The 17,988-nt window shown below is 37.1% G+C and overlaps 5 protein-coding genes across 6 annotated transcripts; all 5 read right to left on the reverse strand.

Annotated features, from left to right (window-relative positions):
* Positions 1–1,552: 1,552 nt before the first annotated feature.
* On the reverse strand, positions 1,553–2,998 carry LOC117635469 (F-box protein At2g17690-like). The gene has a single exon (XM_034369781.1). The coding sequence runs from the start codon at positions 2,996–2,998 to the stop codon at positions 1,553–1,555; it is 1,446 nt and encodes a 481-aa protein (XP_034225672.1).
* A 1,441-nt stretch (positions 2,999–4,439) lies between these two features.
* Positions 4,440–5,267, reverse strand: LOC117635470 (zinc finger MYM-type protein 1-like). The gene has a single exon (XM_034369782.1). The coding sequence runs from the start codon at positions 5,265–5,267 to the stop codon at positions 4,440–4,442; it is 828 nt and encodes a 275-aa protein (XP_034225673.1).
* A 4,004-nt stretch (positions 5,268–9,271) lies between these two features.
* LOC117633442 (uncharacterized protein At1g65760-like) lies at positions 9,272–10,742 on the reverse strand. Its single transcript, XM_034367056.1, has 2 exons — positions 9,461–10,742; positions 9,272–9,377 (listed from the first exon to the last, which is right to left on the reverse strand). The coding sequence occupies exon 1, from the start codon at positions 10,696–10,698 to the stop codon at positions 9,466–9,468; it is 1,233 nt and encodes a 410-aa protein (XP_034222947.1). The 5' UTR covers positions 10,699–10,742; the 3' UTR covers positions 9,272–9,377; positions 9,461–9,465.
* A 1,121-nt stretch (positions 10,743–11,863) lies between these two features.
* Positions 11,864–13,684, reverse strand: LOC117633441 (putative F-box protein At1g65770). 2 transcript variants are annotated; one of them, XM_034367055.1, is made up of 3 exons: positions 12,351–13,678; positions 12,162–12,177; positions 11,864–12,066 (listed from the first exon to the last, which is right to left on the reverse strand). In XM_034367055.1, exon 1 carries the CDS (start codon positions 13,631–13,633, stop codon positions 12,368–12,370), a length of 1,266 nt encoding a protein of 421 aa, XP_034222946.1. In that variant the 5' UTR covers positions 13,634–13,678; the 3' UTR covers positions 11,864–12,066; positions 12,162–12,177; positions 12,351–12,367. The 2 variants fall into 2 exon arrangements, with proteins under 2 accessions (XP_034222946.1, XP_034222945.1); XM_034367054.1 differs by having other exon boundaries at positions 11,864–12,177; positions 12,351–13,684.
* A 1,571-nt stretch (positions 13,685–15,255) lies between these two features.
* LOC117635471 (putative F-box protein At1g65770) lies at positions 15,256–16,507 on the reverse strand. Its single transcript, XM_034369783.1, has one exon. The coding sequence runs from the start codon at positions 16,453–16,455 to the stop codon at positions 15,256–15,258; it is 1,200 nt and encodes a 399-aa protein (XP_034225674.1). The 5' UTR covers positions 16,456–16,507.
* Positions 16,508–17,988: the final 1,481 nt, after the last annotated feature.

Consider the following 17,988-nt stretch of genomic DNA (forward strand, 5'->3'; position numbering starts at 1 on the left):
TCGCCATGACTTACAGACCGCTCGAATTCGAGAAACACCAGTTTTTGTGTTGAGACGCTTACCAATTCTCACTAATATATCATCTGGTATAGTGCTCGCCATCCCTAATAATTATGGTGGTGATCCGCCTTGTATATAGTTTGTTAAGTTCAACAATAATATATAGGATGCTCAAGGTTATTTAATGCGCTGGTGAAGCTAAAAAAAAGGTCCTAAGAGAATTGGGAATCTTGAATGGCTGATTTCTTGCGCAACAAGCAAGTCAAGGCCACGAGTTAGCTTTCCTTTCTATTTGTGTCATTGAGAAAAATTAGCTTTTATATCTCAAAACGAGTCCTATGAGAATTGGAAGTTCACTCAATAACTTTTCCATTTTGATGTTGATGGTAGAAAAGTTGGAGGAGAAAAGAAGAAAAACTTAAACAAAAATAAATATTTATTTTCCTCATTTTCCTAGGTATCAAAGAAGGGAAACCAAATATTTATAGAGGTCTCCTACAATTATAGTATTAAATATTGTTTATGTTTGGAAACAGAGTTTGATCATCCTCCTGCGCCGAGGGCGGACCTAGGAAGGGGCTCAAGTGGGCTTAAGTCCAGTGCAGATTTTGTACTTTGGTCTTTATTGTACAACAAAATTCACTATAATTAAATATTAGCCCATTTATCTTTTAGAATTCAATCTATCCTAGTCATCCAAATCAGATTTTTTTCTCTTCTATCCACTGAAATTATACCATATATATTTTCCATATAAAAAAATATATAATCCTACCATATAATATTTATAATTAGCCCATAAATTCTTGGTTATAAAAGATCTCTCAAAATAAAAAAAATTTAGCCCACTTGTAGAAAAAATTCTTGGGTCCACCATTGCTATGTGATATTCTCATTACAATTTTATAAAAACTATATGTCATCGCTTTCAGATTTTAGAGGATAGAGAAGAATTCAGAGTTATATCGGACATATGTGAAAGGTCCAGAATGTTTATGGATGATGAGTTCTCCAACTTGGCTGACCTGCCTTTAGTTTTGAAAATCCTTCATTGCAGGACGAGGGCGCTGTTATGATGTTGTTTTCGTCGCATTTTATAAATAAATAAATAAAAGGAATAACAATCAACAATACATGTAATAATAATTAAATTTAAAAAAAAAAAGAATAAAAGAAAAAAGGAATAACTTGGTATCAATCAAGAAGAGGCCAACTTCATGTCCTTTTGTTTTGTTTTATCTGTTTATTTTCTTTTTCTGGCTTTGGCTTCCAACTTCAATCTAAGCACACTCCAGTTTTGCTCAACACACTCTTCCTCTTTCTACCGCTCTTGTATCCTGATCATAGAAATAAATGCTACCCCCCTGCCGCACCCTAGCTGGGAAATCGCCAGTAGAAACGGAGTAGCTGCCCCAGCACCAATATTCGATCACGCAACGATCGTACAACAGATTCAATTATCATATTACGAATAGCTCAAAATTTACAATCGTCATCCAAACTTAGCATCGATCAACAGACCAACTTCATGTACTTTTGTTTTGCTTTCTCCTCATGTCCAAGTCCAAGTCCAAGTCTTGTTGTTTACTTTTCCTTTGTTGTTGGCTTGGCAAGTTGGCAACCAAGTCCAAGTTGGCGGTGGGCAAAAGATGTTTTGAAAACTTGGATAATCTGTCAGCGGCAACCAAGTGCCAGAATCTAAGCAGAACACTGCGGTTTGGCTCAACATGCTTCCTCTTCCTAACGCAATTGTACGATTATCTAGATTGTAGAAATAAATGCAGCTCCCCCTGCACCCTGGGAAATCTCCAGTAGAAACAGAGAAGCAGTGGTCGCTCCCCACCACCAGTATTCGATAACGCAAAGCTTCCGCCTCAACCTCAACCCATTCTTTCTCATCTGCATTCAATTTATAAACCTTTACAGAAGAACCAGAAGAAGAATCAGAATCCTCGTCATGAGCTGGGTGGACAACTTCAGCTGGTGCTGGCGCTTGCGGCAGGCCCTCGTAAGAAGAATCTTCATCATGAGCCGGCTTTGCAAGTTCAGCCGGTGCTGGCACTTGCGGCAGTGCAAGAACCAATTCACCAAGTACGAGTGAGTCTCGATCGTTAGCTCCACTCAAAAACCCACCTTCGTGGGTAACTTCAGCAGATGCTGGAGCCAGCGAGAGCTCCCGGTAAGAAGAATCAGACTCTTCATCAGAAGAATCAGAATCTTCACCGGAAGAGTTACAAGAAGAATAAGAATCTTCACCAGATAAACGAACCAAAAGAACCTCCCCAGATGACTCCACCAGATAATTGAGGGTAAAACGACCTTTTATTGGAGACGCGATCATCGTCACGTCAAGAGAAGAATCAACCTCTACGGCTGTTCCATTATAGCAGACAGCACAGAACTTTCCTTGATAAAAGATAACATCTTCATAAATGGAACGTTCACGAGTCAACGGAGAGACTTGGATGCACTTTTTTCTGTCAACGCCTAATTTTCCGTACCATAACATTCCCCGTATCACCATCATGACCGCAGGGAAATCGAGATTCAAGGACAGGGCCGCCTTACCACAAAACCAGCAGTCATCCCTAAAACGTGGGACATATACTTTGGCCACCTCAGATACCCGATATTCCAATAAGTTGAGTAACTTCGGATATGAGTAGGGCAAGTGCAGAACGGTAGATTGGGAGAGTGGATGCAACATATGATGAGTTTCACCCGTCTCTCCTTCTTCGACACAAATCAACCAACCCCTTTCACGGGGATCAGTGGCGGCGGGAGGTGCAAGATGATAGATTACACTCTCGTTGAGGGTGAAGCTGAGGGAGCACTTCTTAGTGACTTGGATGGGGAATTGCAAAGGGAACTGTTTTGCAAAAAGAGGAAGAGAGGATCGCCATGACTTACACACAGCACGAAATCGAGAAACGTCGGTCTTTGTGTTGAGGCGCTTGCCAATGCTCTCCCATAATTCATCTGGTATTCTGCTCGCCATCCTTAATATTTTATAATTGTATGTTGTTTTATGTTTAAGAATATATAGGGCAGAGGGGTTATTTAATGTCCTGGTGAAGCACAAATAGTCCTATGAGAATCGGGATTCTTGAATGATCAATCAGTTCCCTTTTTTTTTACTTTATTGTTTTCTCATTGAGAAAACTTAGCTCTTGTATCTCAAAGCGAATCCTACGAGAATTGGCAAGTTTTCACTCCCAACTTCTATATCCACAACTTCCATATTTTATTGGAGAAAGTTTTGGTGGGGGGAGGAGAGAGAGAAGGAGAGGGAGTAGTACAAAAATAAATAACACAGCATAGAAGAAGCAAAATAGAGGTATGACGTTAATCAGGATATTATTGAGTCAGAAAGTGCTACAATCTGCTCTAGTTGTCTAAGCTCTAAACAAACATGAACTAAAGAAAATCTTCAGATAATGTTAGATTTGAAAGGGAAAAACAAAGTGATTTTATTATATTTGGAGGAGAATAGTACATGGCTCGGTATAGGCTAATTGGCCTTCTACACTTAGCATATTGGCTTATTGGCCACCACACTTGGTTTAGAATAGTTTGGGCTATTTGGCCCTTACACTTTGATTAGTTTGGGCTATTTGGCCCTTACACATTGATTGGTGAGCTTATTGGCTCCCTAACATAGCTAACTTTGGGTAGCTCTTGGCTCCCTAATGGTTTGGGAGTTCTTTTGGTTCCCTCCCACATAGATTGGGAGTTGATTGGTTCACTCCACATAGATTGGGAGTTCTATTAGTTGACTCCACTTGGCTTTATTGCAAAGCATGCCTATTCATGATTCTTCTAGAATTGTGTAGAACACAAATGGACATTATTTTTCAACAGATAAGATATTCAAGCTGAAGCAACGTGTTCTGCACTTACAAATGCCGTCAAACTAAAACGTAGAAAGGTCTCATCCTGATGAGTTAACGGAACATCTGCCACACACAGCTAGACTGCTTGTGATACCATCCTCCAATGTGGCTCAATAATCATCTTGGTTCAACACGATTTTCAGAAACACTGTATGATCTGGGAATTGGTGAAACTAACTCAATACCCCTTAAATCTTGTGAACTCGTGAACAAAAGCAGAGAAAGATAATCACCACCAAACACCCACAACACTTGACTTTTCACCCAGATGCTTTCTTCCATATGCGAACTGAACTTTAAAATCTTGAATTTGCCAACCTTGACACTTTCAGCTACAGACAGCTACCAAAACTTCCTGTGACTACCAACCAACACCATACGTTGAAAAATGCGATCTGTCACTTCCAAAGATGAAATAAACGTGACTGCTTTCGCAAAGAAGAATTAACCATCTTCACTCTCCCCAGCAAGTCAATGAGTGCAAACCTGCAGAAAAAAGAAAAAGAAAAAAAAAAAAAAACAATAACTAGTGAGAGCATCAAAGTATCAATGTGAAGCATTTCTTATTGCAATTTTGGTTGCAACATCATTGATAAATTTTTCATAATCAATATTTTCTAGAAGATCATTTTCAACAGAAATCAAATCTCGTCCATCTAATTTTTCTTGCGATATTGGTAATTGCAAGTAAGATTTTAGTAACTTCAATTTTGAAAAACTATTTTCTGTAGATGCCAATGTAACAGGTAGAGTCAATAATATTCTATAAGCAATGCATGCATTTGGAAGACCTAGTTCTTTTATGAAATTTAGTATCTCAAGGGCTGTCATTTTTTCTTTTGGTAAATTCCCTCGTAAGAATTTTTGTTCTTCAAATAAATCATTTCCATCAACATCACAAGATTTTCCATGCTTTAGACTGAATTCAAGATGACCACAACAAGATTTCAAATGATTATCATCCAATGAATTTAACTTCTCTGAACTAAACAAGAACCCAAAAACATCCTCATATGCCTGAAACTGTTCAAACATTATTCTCTTCAATAAACCTATAACTTGATCCACTATATGTAAGAAATAATGAATTCTAAAGGATTCCTCAACAGATTCAGGAGATGATTCATTGACATTCTCAGCATGGTTCTTTCTATGGGTTTTACAAGTTTCATTAAACACATAATCAATTTCCATTTCAGTAGCAATTCCTTTAGCAACAGTCATGGCCTGTGTAAACCCTGTTTCTTTATATTCTTCAAAGAAATTAGTCAGCCTTTTTACCTCATCTATAGCAACATCAACAAGCATGTCTTTAGATTCTAAGTATTTGCTAACAGAGTCAACAACAGAGAGTATGTCAAACCAAATAACCATGCGTAATAAAAACTCAAAATCAAATCCATATGTTGCTAAAGAAAGAGCTTGGCACCTCACTTTAAGGTCAAGAGATTTTAACACACTTTGCAATTCTTCAAAAAGTCCTTGGCCCGAACACACATTTAAAAAACCTAAATAGTAAATTTGGCTTACACCCTTCAAATTCAATTTGACGTACCTACAACCCTTCACTTTTTGTTCCTATAAATAATACCCAATTTGTATAAGTAAAAACCCATAACTAGGATCCAACTCAGCAAGTTACCTAATTAAGCATAAAATCTGATTTACTGTACTTTTCAGATTCCAAAAATACCCCCAACTAAGCCATTATTGTATTTTGTATATTAATGTAGGAATCAATATGAAAACAGTTTTTAATTGGATTGTATATAATGACATATGTTGAATTTGGAAAGATCTCCAAATGGTTGTAATGTACATAGGAATTAATTTTGAAACATTTTTAAAAAAATTTAACAATAAATTCAAATTTAGGTAATCGGTTTGTTTAATAAAATGTTTATGTTATTTTATTTTTATGAATTATACATGACTAATAATCCACTTTATAATTGTTTATAAATAAAACTGTACATACTAATTATGTTGAAAAAATAATGTACCTATTACTTGTTTGTTTTATGAAAAATATAATTTAGCTAGTATGAAAAGTGTACATAATTATCTATTCCAATATACCTACATTATACGACATCCAATATACCTACATTAATTTTAATGTACTTACAATTAGGATTTAGGTATTATATGTCATCCAATATACCTACCATTTGAATAATATACCTACTACGAATAAAGTGCCTATTATTTATCTAAATAATGTACCTATTTTTTTCTATAAATAATGTAGCCTTTTTTCTCTGAATAAAGTACCTATTATTTGTTTTATTAAAAGTAATTTTTTTAAATGAACCAATTTTCTCTCTCCAAATAACTTACCTATTTTTTTCCTCTATTAATGTACCTATTTTTCCTCTCCAAATAATGTACCTATACACATTTATAGGTATATTGTAAAATAATTTACTTGTGGGTAAATAATGTACCTATATTTTATATAAATTGTTGTATACCTATTTTTAATTATGAAAAATGTACGCAATTACAAAGTAACTGACTTTGTTTTTTTGTTTTTTTGTTTTTGGGTAAATAATATACCTATATTTTATATGTATATATTTATATTATATTTTTCATAGGTACATTATTGGATATGTAATTTACAAATTTTTTTGTTTGTTTGCAATTTTAGGGGGCAAGATGTGAGAGGGAATGACAACTAAAAGAAATGGGTTGATTGATATGCTATTAATAGGGAGTATATTAATTACAGTTATGGCAGTTAATGAAATGCTTGAAATAAATTATAAATAAAATATGAAGTTTAGTGGCAATGATGTAAAAACATAAAAATACTACGACCTCTTATATCCTACTGGTCATTTAAATTTGAAATTGGGTTTTACACATAGACTTATAGAGTGATGGGTATATATCTAGGAAATAGAAAATGTAGGGATCTATATTTAGACTATGATTGCACTTTTGATTTCAAAAGCTAACAAAATTATCAATTCTTGAATGTTACAACCCAGATAATGACAATGAATCTCATTGTTTTGAACACGTCCAATATGCATTTGCATTACTTGATCCCATACTGCAATCATTTCAATTTGGGTAAAAAAATTTCCACAATCATTTTGATACATCCTGTCATTTGTTTAAAAGAATGTGAACTTATGTTTAACAAGAAATTTCACAACTGAAATGATTCTTGGCAACACATTTCTCCAGTGTTGTTTCTCCTGGTTAATCTTGTCTTGATTTTTCTCCAATGTAAGACGCACATCCTTCCAAGTGATCATGTGAAAGATGTGCTCAACGCTTGTTTCATGTTCTTTGAGCAAAAGACTAAGTTGTTCCCACTCTCCATATCCTTCATTTGCTAACTGACATTTTATCAAGTTAGGCATTTCTTTATTATATTCTCGATAAAAATCTAAGCTCAAACGGTCAAAAAAAAATCGGGCCACCGTCTAGAACTGGGCCTTTAATGCTGTAATGCCTTTTTGGGCATTATTATATCAAATTGGGCCACCGTTGTTTCTTTATTATTATATTAAATTAGGCTTTTAATGCTGTGATGTGAAATGTTATTTCTAACTGTTAAATGTCTATGTGACACTTTTAACATATTAGTTGGAGATGCTCTTAAGCATTATTATATCAAGTTAGGCATTTCTTTCTGGGTTTACCCATTGTTTGTAATAATTATGATGGGTCAAGTTAGGTGGAAACCAAAAGTCTTTTTTGTTTCTTTTTCTTTTTTCGGGGATTAAAATTAGGGCGAAGTAATATGATGATCTTGAACACCACCCAAGAATTTGATCTCCACACCTATTCACAAAATTTCAAAACATCGATCCCTTGTTCATTTCGTGTCAACGTTTTAAAGATTTTCAAAGAGATGAAGGAAAATTCATGGGGCAAAGTTGGAAGTGAAGGAAAATTCTTGGGTGCGGAGAGAAATTAGAAAGTCTCAAACATTGAAATAAATCAAAATTTTGGATTAGAAAGCTATTTTATTTTGTAAATAGCATGTGACTTGGACTGTTACCACATAACTCGACATGGAGAAGGAGCTTATGCGAACAAGATCCAACACTTATGCATAACTAAGGATCCCATCAATTCAACTCAAGCCAGCATACAAAAATTTGTTCTGACAACCGAATCAAATTAAGCTACAGCAACAAACACATTCGAAAACCTAAGTTCTAGTCTAAAAAATATGGACAGATAGAGAGTGTGATAAGATATGAATAGTCCTGATCTCTTGGACCCCTGTAGTCCAAGAGATTTATGGTCACTCACCGTTGGATGTAAATTCAACGGTTGACTTGAATCGGGTAATAATCATTTATGTCATATTGCATTTATATATATATCATTTTGAATCATTGGATTAATATCCAACGGTGGGTGACCACAATCTCTTGGACTCCTGTGGTCCAAGAGATCGGGACTGAAGATATGAAACAAAAGAGAGGGAGTGACGAGATTTGAAAATAGAGAGAGAGAGAGAGAGAGAGAGAGAGAGAGAGAGAGAGAGAGAGAGAGAGAGAGAGAGAGAGTTCTAAATAAGAAAAGAAAATTAGAGAAAGAGAGCTGCATATTTAAAGGAAAAAAATTGAAGAGATAGAGTCAATTGCATAGAGAAATTAGAAACTCTCCAAGACTGAAATAAATAAAATTCTTAGATTAGAAAGATATTTTCTTTTGTAAATAACATGTGACATGGAGCTACTTTGCATAATCACTTTACTATTACTACATTACTCAAAATAGAGAACGACCTAATCCAAACCAGATTGAACACTTATACATAACTAAGGAGCCTAACAATTCACCCAACTCAAGCCAACACACAAAATTTTGTTGTGACAACCAAATCAAATAAGCTAGCAACAAACACATTCGAAAACCTAAGTCCTATGTCTACAAAATATGGGGAGATAGAGAGAGTAATAGGATATGAAACAACGGAGAGGGCGTGATGAAATATGAAAAAACACGGAGAGAGATGAGATTTGAAAAATGAAAAGGAGATAGTTCTAGATACGAAAAGAAAAAAAAAAAAAAAATTAAAGACAGAGAGTTTTTGCAGACTCATGAAAAAGAAAGAGATACAAGATAGAGGTGAGGTAGAAACCATTGTCACATGGGTTCTGTTCATACCTATGGAAAAAATATATTACGTACTAATATGTAACTTGAAAAGTTGTCAAACACCTATTTATAATTGATCATTTCTTCCTGATTGCAAAAGATAATAAGCATAAAGTCAATTCATTATTATTTCATTCAGAATAACAAAAGATAATAACAATAAAATCCCATGCTAATATAATTGGAAACTTGAAATTCATAGACTTCCAGGTCAAATTAACTTAAAAACTGACTGAAACTGTTCCATAAGTTCTCTCCTTCACTGCACTCCTGCGAGCCCTGGTTTTTCTGATAACATGGCATGGCAGGATCTCCAAATCTCTGAAACTCCAGAGCTCTCTCACACTTCACCTGTCAAGATCATGTCAAGAAGCAATCAAACACAAAAACAAACAAAAACCCGCAAGGAGAGAGAAAGCAGAGCAATTGCTTACAGAAGCTAAGGCAGGGAAGGCCAATATATCTCGGCGAAGATTGGAGCTCCTGCAGCCTTTACAACGCTAATGCTATGGTCTGCCAAATTGAAAACCGAACCATCCCCAACAGTGCTCAAGCTTCTCAGCGCCAGAGGATTCTCCCGGTGATCGGAGAAGTAAATGCAGTTCCTTGAGCACCCAACAATGTCTTCAGCCGAAACAGAGAACGAAACATCAACGTTCAAGAAGAATGCTTGGTCATCCAAGTTGTGCACTTCATCCCATCTCCCCCTCTCTTGATCCAACTTATAAACCCTGAAATTAACGGTATTCAGCGGACTTTCGTCGATTGCATCAGGCCAACCATTCCCTTGTTGCCGAATAAAACGATAGAAACTGGTAACCGGGTCTGGTCTTCCATTCGGGTCCGCCACCATGTACCTGTCAACCAGATAAAGATCTCCGCAGCTCTCGACCAGATGCTTCTTGTGCCCAAAACAGACCAACCGAGGCGCGAATTGAACCACTCCCAGAGCCGGGTCGACCAGGAAAACCGTGCCCCATTTGTCCACAACGTACGGCCGGCCCTTGTAAACAATCAGATCACTGTAAATAGAAAACCGATTGCCGATGCTTCTCAAACGCTCGTCCCCATTCTGAGCAAATCCCAGTTTTCCTTTGTGGTGAATGACGATAATTGAGCAGGGTTCAGAGTGAGGGAGCTCAATGACTTTGCTCAAGCGATCAATGTAGGCAGAGCCAGCTGAGTTTTTGAGAGCGTAGGCTTGGCCCAGCTCCACCATCTTATAATTTAAAAAGTTCAGGTGCTCTGGGAAAAAGTCCTCCCCGCACCTCAATTGGCGGTTGGTGATGGGGTGAAGAAGGCGCAGGTTCTGGTTGCACTCTTCTAGTTTCAGGAGCCAGCCCTTTGGGGAAGATGATGATGAGGATGGTGATGACGTGGAGGCGTAAGGAAATGGGTTGGTTCGGAGGAGGTAGAGAGTGGTTCGGGCGAGGGAGGCTTTGGAGTGGAAGGAGAACGGGTATGGGAATTCTGTAGGAATGGAAGGGTGGAATCGGGGAATGGAATGGCGCCAGGAGTAGGAGACGCTGCGAAATCGCAGCCGTTCGATGAAAGGTTTGAGCTGCTGGCCGATCCGGTGCCAGAGCTCATCTGGGAGTTTGGACCCGTCCACTGAAAAGGGGGCTCTGGAATCCATGGTAGGACCTGTGTTTCTGTTGACAGATGATGACATGCAGAAAGAGAGAGTGAGAGAGATAGTAAGAGTTTCAGTCAAGGAGGCAGAGGTGATGGTAGGACCATTGTCCAGGAACATAATCCTTTTATACTGCAATTCTAGGGTAAACAAATTTGTTTTTCTCAAATTTAGTCATCAAATAATCTGGAATTTTGCTCCGAACCGGAGTATTACTCCGGTCGGGAGCTTAGTTAGTAAGTTAGCATGCTAACCAATTCAACCAACAAAGAATGAATGTTTTTTTGAGACATTTTAAGATAAATCGAGGTTTAGTAATATTTTAACAAATAAATGTAGTTCCTTCCTCTATTTGATAAATGACGCATAAAATTTTAATTGATGATCGATAAATGGCGGGAAATCGATATGCTTATTTTTTTTAATTTTAGTTTTTGCTTTAAAGAGTGACAAAATTTACAAAGTCTAACTTCAAACAAAGGTTTTCACTTCCCTCCACGTTGATAATGGGTCGAAATCATAAGCGACGGCGACTGTCATCCATCAGAGTCGATGAGTGAAGGAGGGTGAGATGCAAGGAGGATAGAGCAAGGAACTATTTGAATTATAATGTTGTCATGCTTTATTATTAATTGATTATGCTTTAAAAAATTGAAATTGATAATGTGGTAAATAATGACGTCAAAATTTGATATTCTAGAATCATGTATTTGTTTTCTTTTAAGGTAAGAAACTAGATAAGGTTGTTTTCCATTTCTGGACAAATCCAGACTGCACAGAGTTGTCTTGTGTGTCACTTGAACAGGCAAAGTTGCTTCCCTGTCCCAGTGTGCCTCTTACAAGTCTCTTGCCAAAATTAAATACCATTTACAGTCATTTGCCAGACAAAAATACCATTAGGACTTTAACTCACCAGAAACAAAAGAAAAATACCATTCACACTCACTCACCAAAAAAATACCATTACCATTTAGCACTCACTTACCAGAAAAAATATACCATTAATACTCATTTACCAAAAAAGACACATCATTAACCAGAGAAAATACTTTAATCTTTTCCATTTAGTTGCAGTTGGCCAATGAAAGTTGAAGCTTTAAAGCAGAGAAAATGTTTAAGAATTCCTTTTGAAATCAACATGACATTAAACATTAACATTCACACTTGCTTACCAGAAAAAAAAAAAATTACCATTCACACTCACTTACCAGAAAAAAAAATACCATTAATACTCATTTGCCAAAAAGATACATTAACCAAAAAAAACTTCTAGAGCTCGTCTAGTAACGTCTTCGGAGGGAATTCCTAAGAATTCCTTTCAAAATCCTAGAAAACCAACATAACATTAAATAGTAACATACAAAGATACAAGTTCAAGAGAGTGCCTTGCATTACATAAATGTATAATTTACAAATCCATTACAACATTAGATTACACTGTAGATAATTTTACAAATCATTCTTCATGAGAAATTGGAACCTCCAGCCTCTTTCCCCTGTAAGCAGGAAGCAAGTTCCCTGTGAAGATCAAGTTCAGAAATAATTAATACCAAAAAAAGAAAAAAAAAGAATCCTTTTCCTTTTCCTAGTGACACAGGAACATCATAAGTAATTAAGATATACAGAAAGCTTGTTTGTCAAGTAAGCTTGTTAAGTGCATATAAAAACAACATAATCATATGTATACTTACATTAATCCAAAGGATAATTAAGCTGGGAGTGGCCAAAACATCTGAGAATAAACAGGGGAAGAACTAAGCCAATTAATGCTATGATCTTCCAAGCAGAAAACAGACCCATCTGATCTGATCAACTCTCTCAACGCGAAACCAATGTCATTTGAATCTGTGAAGTAAATGCAATTCCCTTTGCACCCCTCCAACTCTGCAGCTAAAACAGAGAAACAGCAATCAATACTCAAGAAGAAAGCTTGACCCCCCAAGCTCTTCACTTCAACCCATCTACCCCCCAACTCTTCATCACCCAACTTATAGACCTTGAAATCAATTGCCTTGGGCTGATCGGCTTCGTAGATTCTTCGACCACGACGAAGAGGATGGCGAAGAAAAAAATTAAAACTAGCATTACGAACATGAATTTTTGGTGATGTTTGATGTTGCTGATTAGCACCAAGGTACCTATCCACCACATAAAGCTCTCCACAACACTCAATCAAATTCTTTCTGCAACCAAAACCAATAGGAGGCGAAAAAGGCACCAATTCCAGAGACGAATTGATCCTAAAAATTTGACCCCATTTGTTAACAACACAAGGCTGACCCTTGTACACAATCAAATCATCGTAATCAGAAATTTGGTCATTGATGAGTGTGAGCTCCTCATTTCCAATTTGGGCAAAACCCAATTTTCCTTCATTGTAGATCATGAAAATTGAGCAGTCTTTAAAGTTAGGGGCTACAATCACCTTGTTTATACCAAAAATGGAACCAGACCCCTTTGTGTATCTCAGCGCATATGCTTTGCCCAGCTCCACCATGTTAAGGTCCACCAGGTTCAAATCCGTTGGATTTCTTGCAACGTCGTCCTTGACAGAGCTGACCCGCCAGTTGGTTATCGGATTCAGAAGGCGAATCTTGTCCGCGCACTCTTCGAGCTTCAGCAACCAGCCCTTGGAGGAAGGCGATGAGGACGACGAGAAAGGATTCGGATTCGGATTCAGATTCGGATCCGGGTCGGGCCGGGTGAGGTAGACGGTGATTTGGGAGAGGAAGCCAGTGGGCCCATGAGGGAAAGGGAAATTGGGAGATATGGAGGCGCAGAAAGGAGGAATGGAAGAACGCCAGGAGCTGCAGACGCTGCGGAATCGTCGGACTTCGATGTGGGTTTTGAGGTTTTGGGCGATGAGTTGGTAGAGTTGGGGTGGAAGGTTGGTCCAGTCGACTCTGATGCTGCTGCCATCCATGGCGGCCTTGTGCTTCCTCTGTTGACTTTGATGAGTAGTTTTGCAGAGCATTGTGTTTCTTCAGTTAAATTTGATGGAACACTCGGAGTTAAATATTTTTTTCTCTTGCGCTACTAGTAGTTACTTACTGGTTTACTTTTTTTAACAAGTAAAGTTACATTTATCACATTTTTATCATATATTTCTATATCATATGATGTGACATGTCCATATTATATGTCACGTCAATTAAATCAATAAAGTGTATTTTAATTAAGACAATTAGAAAAACAAATATTAGAATAAATCATAAAAGAAAAGAAAATATTAAATAATTTTAATTGATGTGACTGTCCACCTCTGCCACATAAGATGGTATAAGAATGTGGTATACAAATATGATAAGAGTAGCATTATTTTTTTTTAATAGTCTCATGTCACAGGCTTCGGGAAAGTCAATATTTTCTTTTTTAAAATACTAGCCTCTTCGCATGCGCTGACTTTTTTTTAAAATTTAAAATTTTATTTTAGAATTAAAAATAATCGAATAGTTGTGTTTCATAAAAATAGAACTTATTATTTAATTTTGTTTTAATATGAAAAATTATGAATTTACCATATTATCCTCATTTAATTAATAATTTCAATTATTAATATTTGAATTAACCAAGAGCATTTTCTGGTATTTTGAATATTTCACAATTCTCTGCCTTTTACTTTATATATATAGATTTATTACAATTAAATATTTTTTTAGTAATTGAGTTTTACACGAAATTGTAATTTGATTTCTAAGAAGAAAAAAAAAAATGTTTAGCTATAGTTTAAACTATAAGGTATTCTCACACAAACAACCAACGTGCCATGAGAATTCGAACCTCGAACCTGAAATCACCAATCTGCAAGTTAAGACCATTTTTTCATTGTGCTAGACATTGTTTGCCTTTTTTAATTTTATGTTTAAAAAACTTATCCGACAAATGCATATTTTTGCTCACCACTCTAACCCAAGGTGTATCCCTAAACATCCTTCTCAACACTTAACATGTGTCTATGTGCGTAACTATAGTTAACTCTTTACTTTGTATTTGTGGAACTATAGTCATATTCATAGATACGTATCAAGTGTTAAGAAGAACTGTGAGAATATATTGAAAGAAGAGAACTTGAGGGAGATGTAATGGATAGATGGGGGTGTTTGGAGATAAGAGGAAATAGAGATGAGGGAGATAAGAGGGATGGGAAGAAGTGAGATTGGAGATTCAGAGAGAAGTAGGGAAAGGAGGAAAAGATGAGAAGAAACGGAACAACAACCAGAAGATGTAAAAAAAACTCTCACAGAGGAGAGGATGAACTCTCACAGAAGAGAGAAAGGAAAAAGGAGGAAACAGAGACTCTCTCTCCTCCTTTAGGCAATGCAATTATGCAACCAAACAGCGTTGGTATAAAAATCTTAGATTGATAATTTGTAAAATCTCATATAATTATAAAAATAAATTGAAAATAATTTGTAACATCATAAGTAATTAACATATAGAGAATATTTGGTGGAAAACAACTAAAGCTTGTTTATCAATTAAGAACAGGTACCAGAAAGCTTGTTTGTCAAGTAAGCTTGTTAAGAGTATATAAAAACAACACAAGCATATATATATATATATATATATATATACTTACATTAATCGAAAGGATAATTAAGCTGGGAGTGGCCAAAACATCTGAGAATAAACAGGGGAAGAACTAAGCCAATTAATGCTACGATCTTCCAAGCTGAAAACAGACCCATCTGATCTGAGCAACTCTCTCAACGCGAAACCACTGTCATTTGAATCTGTGAAGTAAATGCAATTCCCTTTGCAACCCTCCAACTCCGTAGCCAAAACAGAGAAACAGCAATCAACACTCAAGAAGAAAGCTTGATCCCCCAAGCTCTTCACTTCAACCCATCTGCCCCCCAACTCTTCATCACCCAACTTATAGACCTTGAAATCAACTGCCTTGGGCCGATCAGCGTCGCAGATTCTTCGACGACGACGAAGGGGAGGATGGCGAAGGAAAAAATTATAACTGGCATTATGAAGAGGTACTTGTGATTTTTTATCTTGCTGGTCAAGGTACCTATCCACCACATAAAGCTCTCCGCAACATTCAATTAAATTCTTTCTGCAACCAAAACCAATCGGAGGAGAAAAAGGAACCAATTCCAGAGACGAATTGATACTAAAAATTTGACCCCATTTGTTAATAACAAAAGGCTGACCCTTGTACACAATCAAATCATCGTAATCAGAAATTTGGTCATTGATGAGTCTGAGCTTCTCATTTCCAATTTGGGCAAAACCCAATTTTCCTTCATCGTAAATCATGAAAATAGAGCGGTCTATAAAGTTGGTGGCTACAATCACCTTGTTTATACCAAAAATAGAACCAGAACCCTTTGCGTATCTCAGCGCATATGCTTTGCCCAGCTCCACCATGTTAAGGTCCACCAGGTTCAAATCCGTTGGATTTCTTGCAACGTCGTCCTTGACAGAGCTGACCCGCCAGTTGGTTATCGGATTCAGAAGGCGAATCTTGTCCGCGCACTCTTCGAGCTTCAGCAACCAGCCCTTGGATGAAGGCGACGAGGACGACGAGGATGACGAGGAAGGATTCGGATTCGGATCAGGTCGGGTGAGGTAGACGGTGATTTGTGAGAGGAAGCCAGTGGGCCCGTGGGGGAAAGGGAAATTGGGAGATATGGTAGCGAGGAACGGAGGAATGGAAGAACGCCAGGAGCTGCAGACGCTGCGGAATCGGAGGACTTCGATGTGGGTTTTGAGGTGGTCAGCGATGAGTGGGTAGAGTTGGGGTGGATGGTTGGTCCAGTCGACTCTGCTGCTGCTGCCATCCATGTCGGCCTTGTGCTTCTTCTTCTGTTGACTTTGATGAGTAGTTTTGCAGAGCATTGTGCTTCTTCTGTTAAAGTTGATGAAACACTCGGCGCTAGTTTTTGGCTCTTGCGCTACTAGTAGTTACAAGTTTACTTTTTTTTAATAGTCTCATGTCACGCTTCACGAGAGTCAATATTTTATTTTAAAAATATTTATTAAAGTTCAAAATTTTTTTTGGTAATTGAGTTTTACATAAAATTGCAATTTGGTTTCTAAGCCAGAAAAAAAAAAAAAAGAAGTTTAGCTATAGTTTAAACTAGAGGTGGGCTCTGTTTGGTTTGGTTCGGTTTTGAGGCCAAATCATGCGCCGAACCAATGAGGTGGGAAACCGATCATCTCGGTTAACCGGTTACCTCAGTTTGGTTTGGTGAAAACCTGCTTGAAAACATGTAGTCTCTAAAATTCATTCAAACTCAAACATTCATTCAAAACCTGCTTGATATTCATTCACTATTCATATCACAACATATTCAAATTCATTCATTCAATCAATCCTTTCAATTCAAACTAAAACTAAAACATATGCATCATTCATCATTCACATCCATCCAAAGTTTCAAAGTAAACCATATGCATCATTCACCATTTACAAATTACATCCATCATTCACCTTTTAAGTACAAAGTTTACAAATTACATCCATCATTCACGTTTTGAAGTACAAAGTACAAAGTTTACAAACCTATCTTTGTAAGTGCAAAAAGTTTTTGGCAAAAGATAGGTTTGTCTTATTGAGTAACCTACCTTTGCCAAAAACCTACTTCAATCTCATCAAAAAAGAGCTCCAACTCTAAAATATTTAAGTGAGCTCATCAAAGAAGGGTTCCACATCTAAATTTCCTACTGTCCAGCCCTTTTCATTAACAAATCTATCTTGTTATGTTCAAAAACCAACTTCAATCTCATCAAAAAAGAGCTCCAACTCTAAAATATTTAAGTGAGCTCATCAAAAAAGGCTTCCACATCTGAACTTCCTACTGTTCATGACAGGACCCGACCCAAATTCCGCTTTGGAATCCGCGATGGACCCTGTGCGTGTCCGACACCTGGCGGATGTAAGAACCCAAAACAAAATATCTAAAAAGAAAGAAAATATCTAAAAAGTAAAGAAAATATCTTTTAGCGAAAAGACCAAATTGCCCTTGCTTTTTTTAATGGGAAAAATTTGACTTTTTGATCAAGAGAGAATTTGGGAATTCCGCTTGCGCCATTGCGTAGAGCACGGCGAAAGGAGTCCGTAGACACGGAGTGGGCCCGAATCGGAGTTGTAACGAAAAAGTTATGGTCAAAAGAGTATCAGTGGCATAACCGTAAATATTTCGAAGTTGCATCTATATAAACCCAGACTCTGCGCGAAACGGGCCACCGACTTCCAGAGAGTGCTGGCGCCGCCTCAGAGCTCCAATGGCCACGGGACCGATGGCGTTGGAACCGCCATCGAGTCCCCTACCTTTTCCAACCAACATGAACCCCGGGGTCGCCCTGAGATGGCCG

Source organism: Prunus dulcis, chromosome 7, assembly GCF_902201215.1.
Source record: "Prunus dulcis chromosome 7, ALMONDv2, whole genome shotgun sequence".
Taxonomy (NCBI): domain Eukaryota; kingdom Viridiplantae; phylum Streptophyta; class Magnoliopsida; order Rosales; family Rosaceae; genus Prunus; species Prunus dulcis.

Coding starts and splice junctions, on each gene's coding strand:
- LOC117633442 (XM_034367056.1), bottom strand. CDS start 10,698: ATGTCATCATCTGTCAACAGAAACACAGGTCCTACCATGGATTCCAGA.
- LOC117635470 (XM_034369782.1), bottom strand. CDS start 5,267: ATGGTTATTTGGTTTGACATACTCTCTGTTGTTGACTCTGTTAGCAAA.
- LOC117635471 (XM_034369783.1), bottom strand. CDS start 16,455: ATGGATGGCAGCAGCAGCAGAGTCGACTGGACCAACCATCCACCCCAA.
- LOC117635469 (XM_034369781.1), bottom strand. CDS start 2,998: ATGGCGAGCAGAATACCAGATGAATTATGGGAGAGCATTGGCAAGCGC.
- LOC117633441 (XM_034367054.1), bottom strand. CDS start 13,633: ATGCTCTGCAAAACTACTCATCAAAGTCAACAGAGGAAGCACAAGGCC.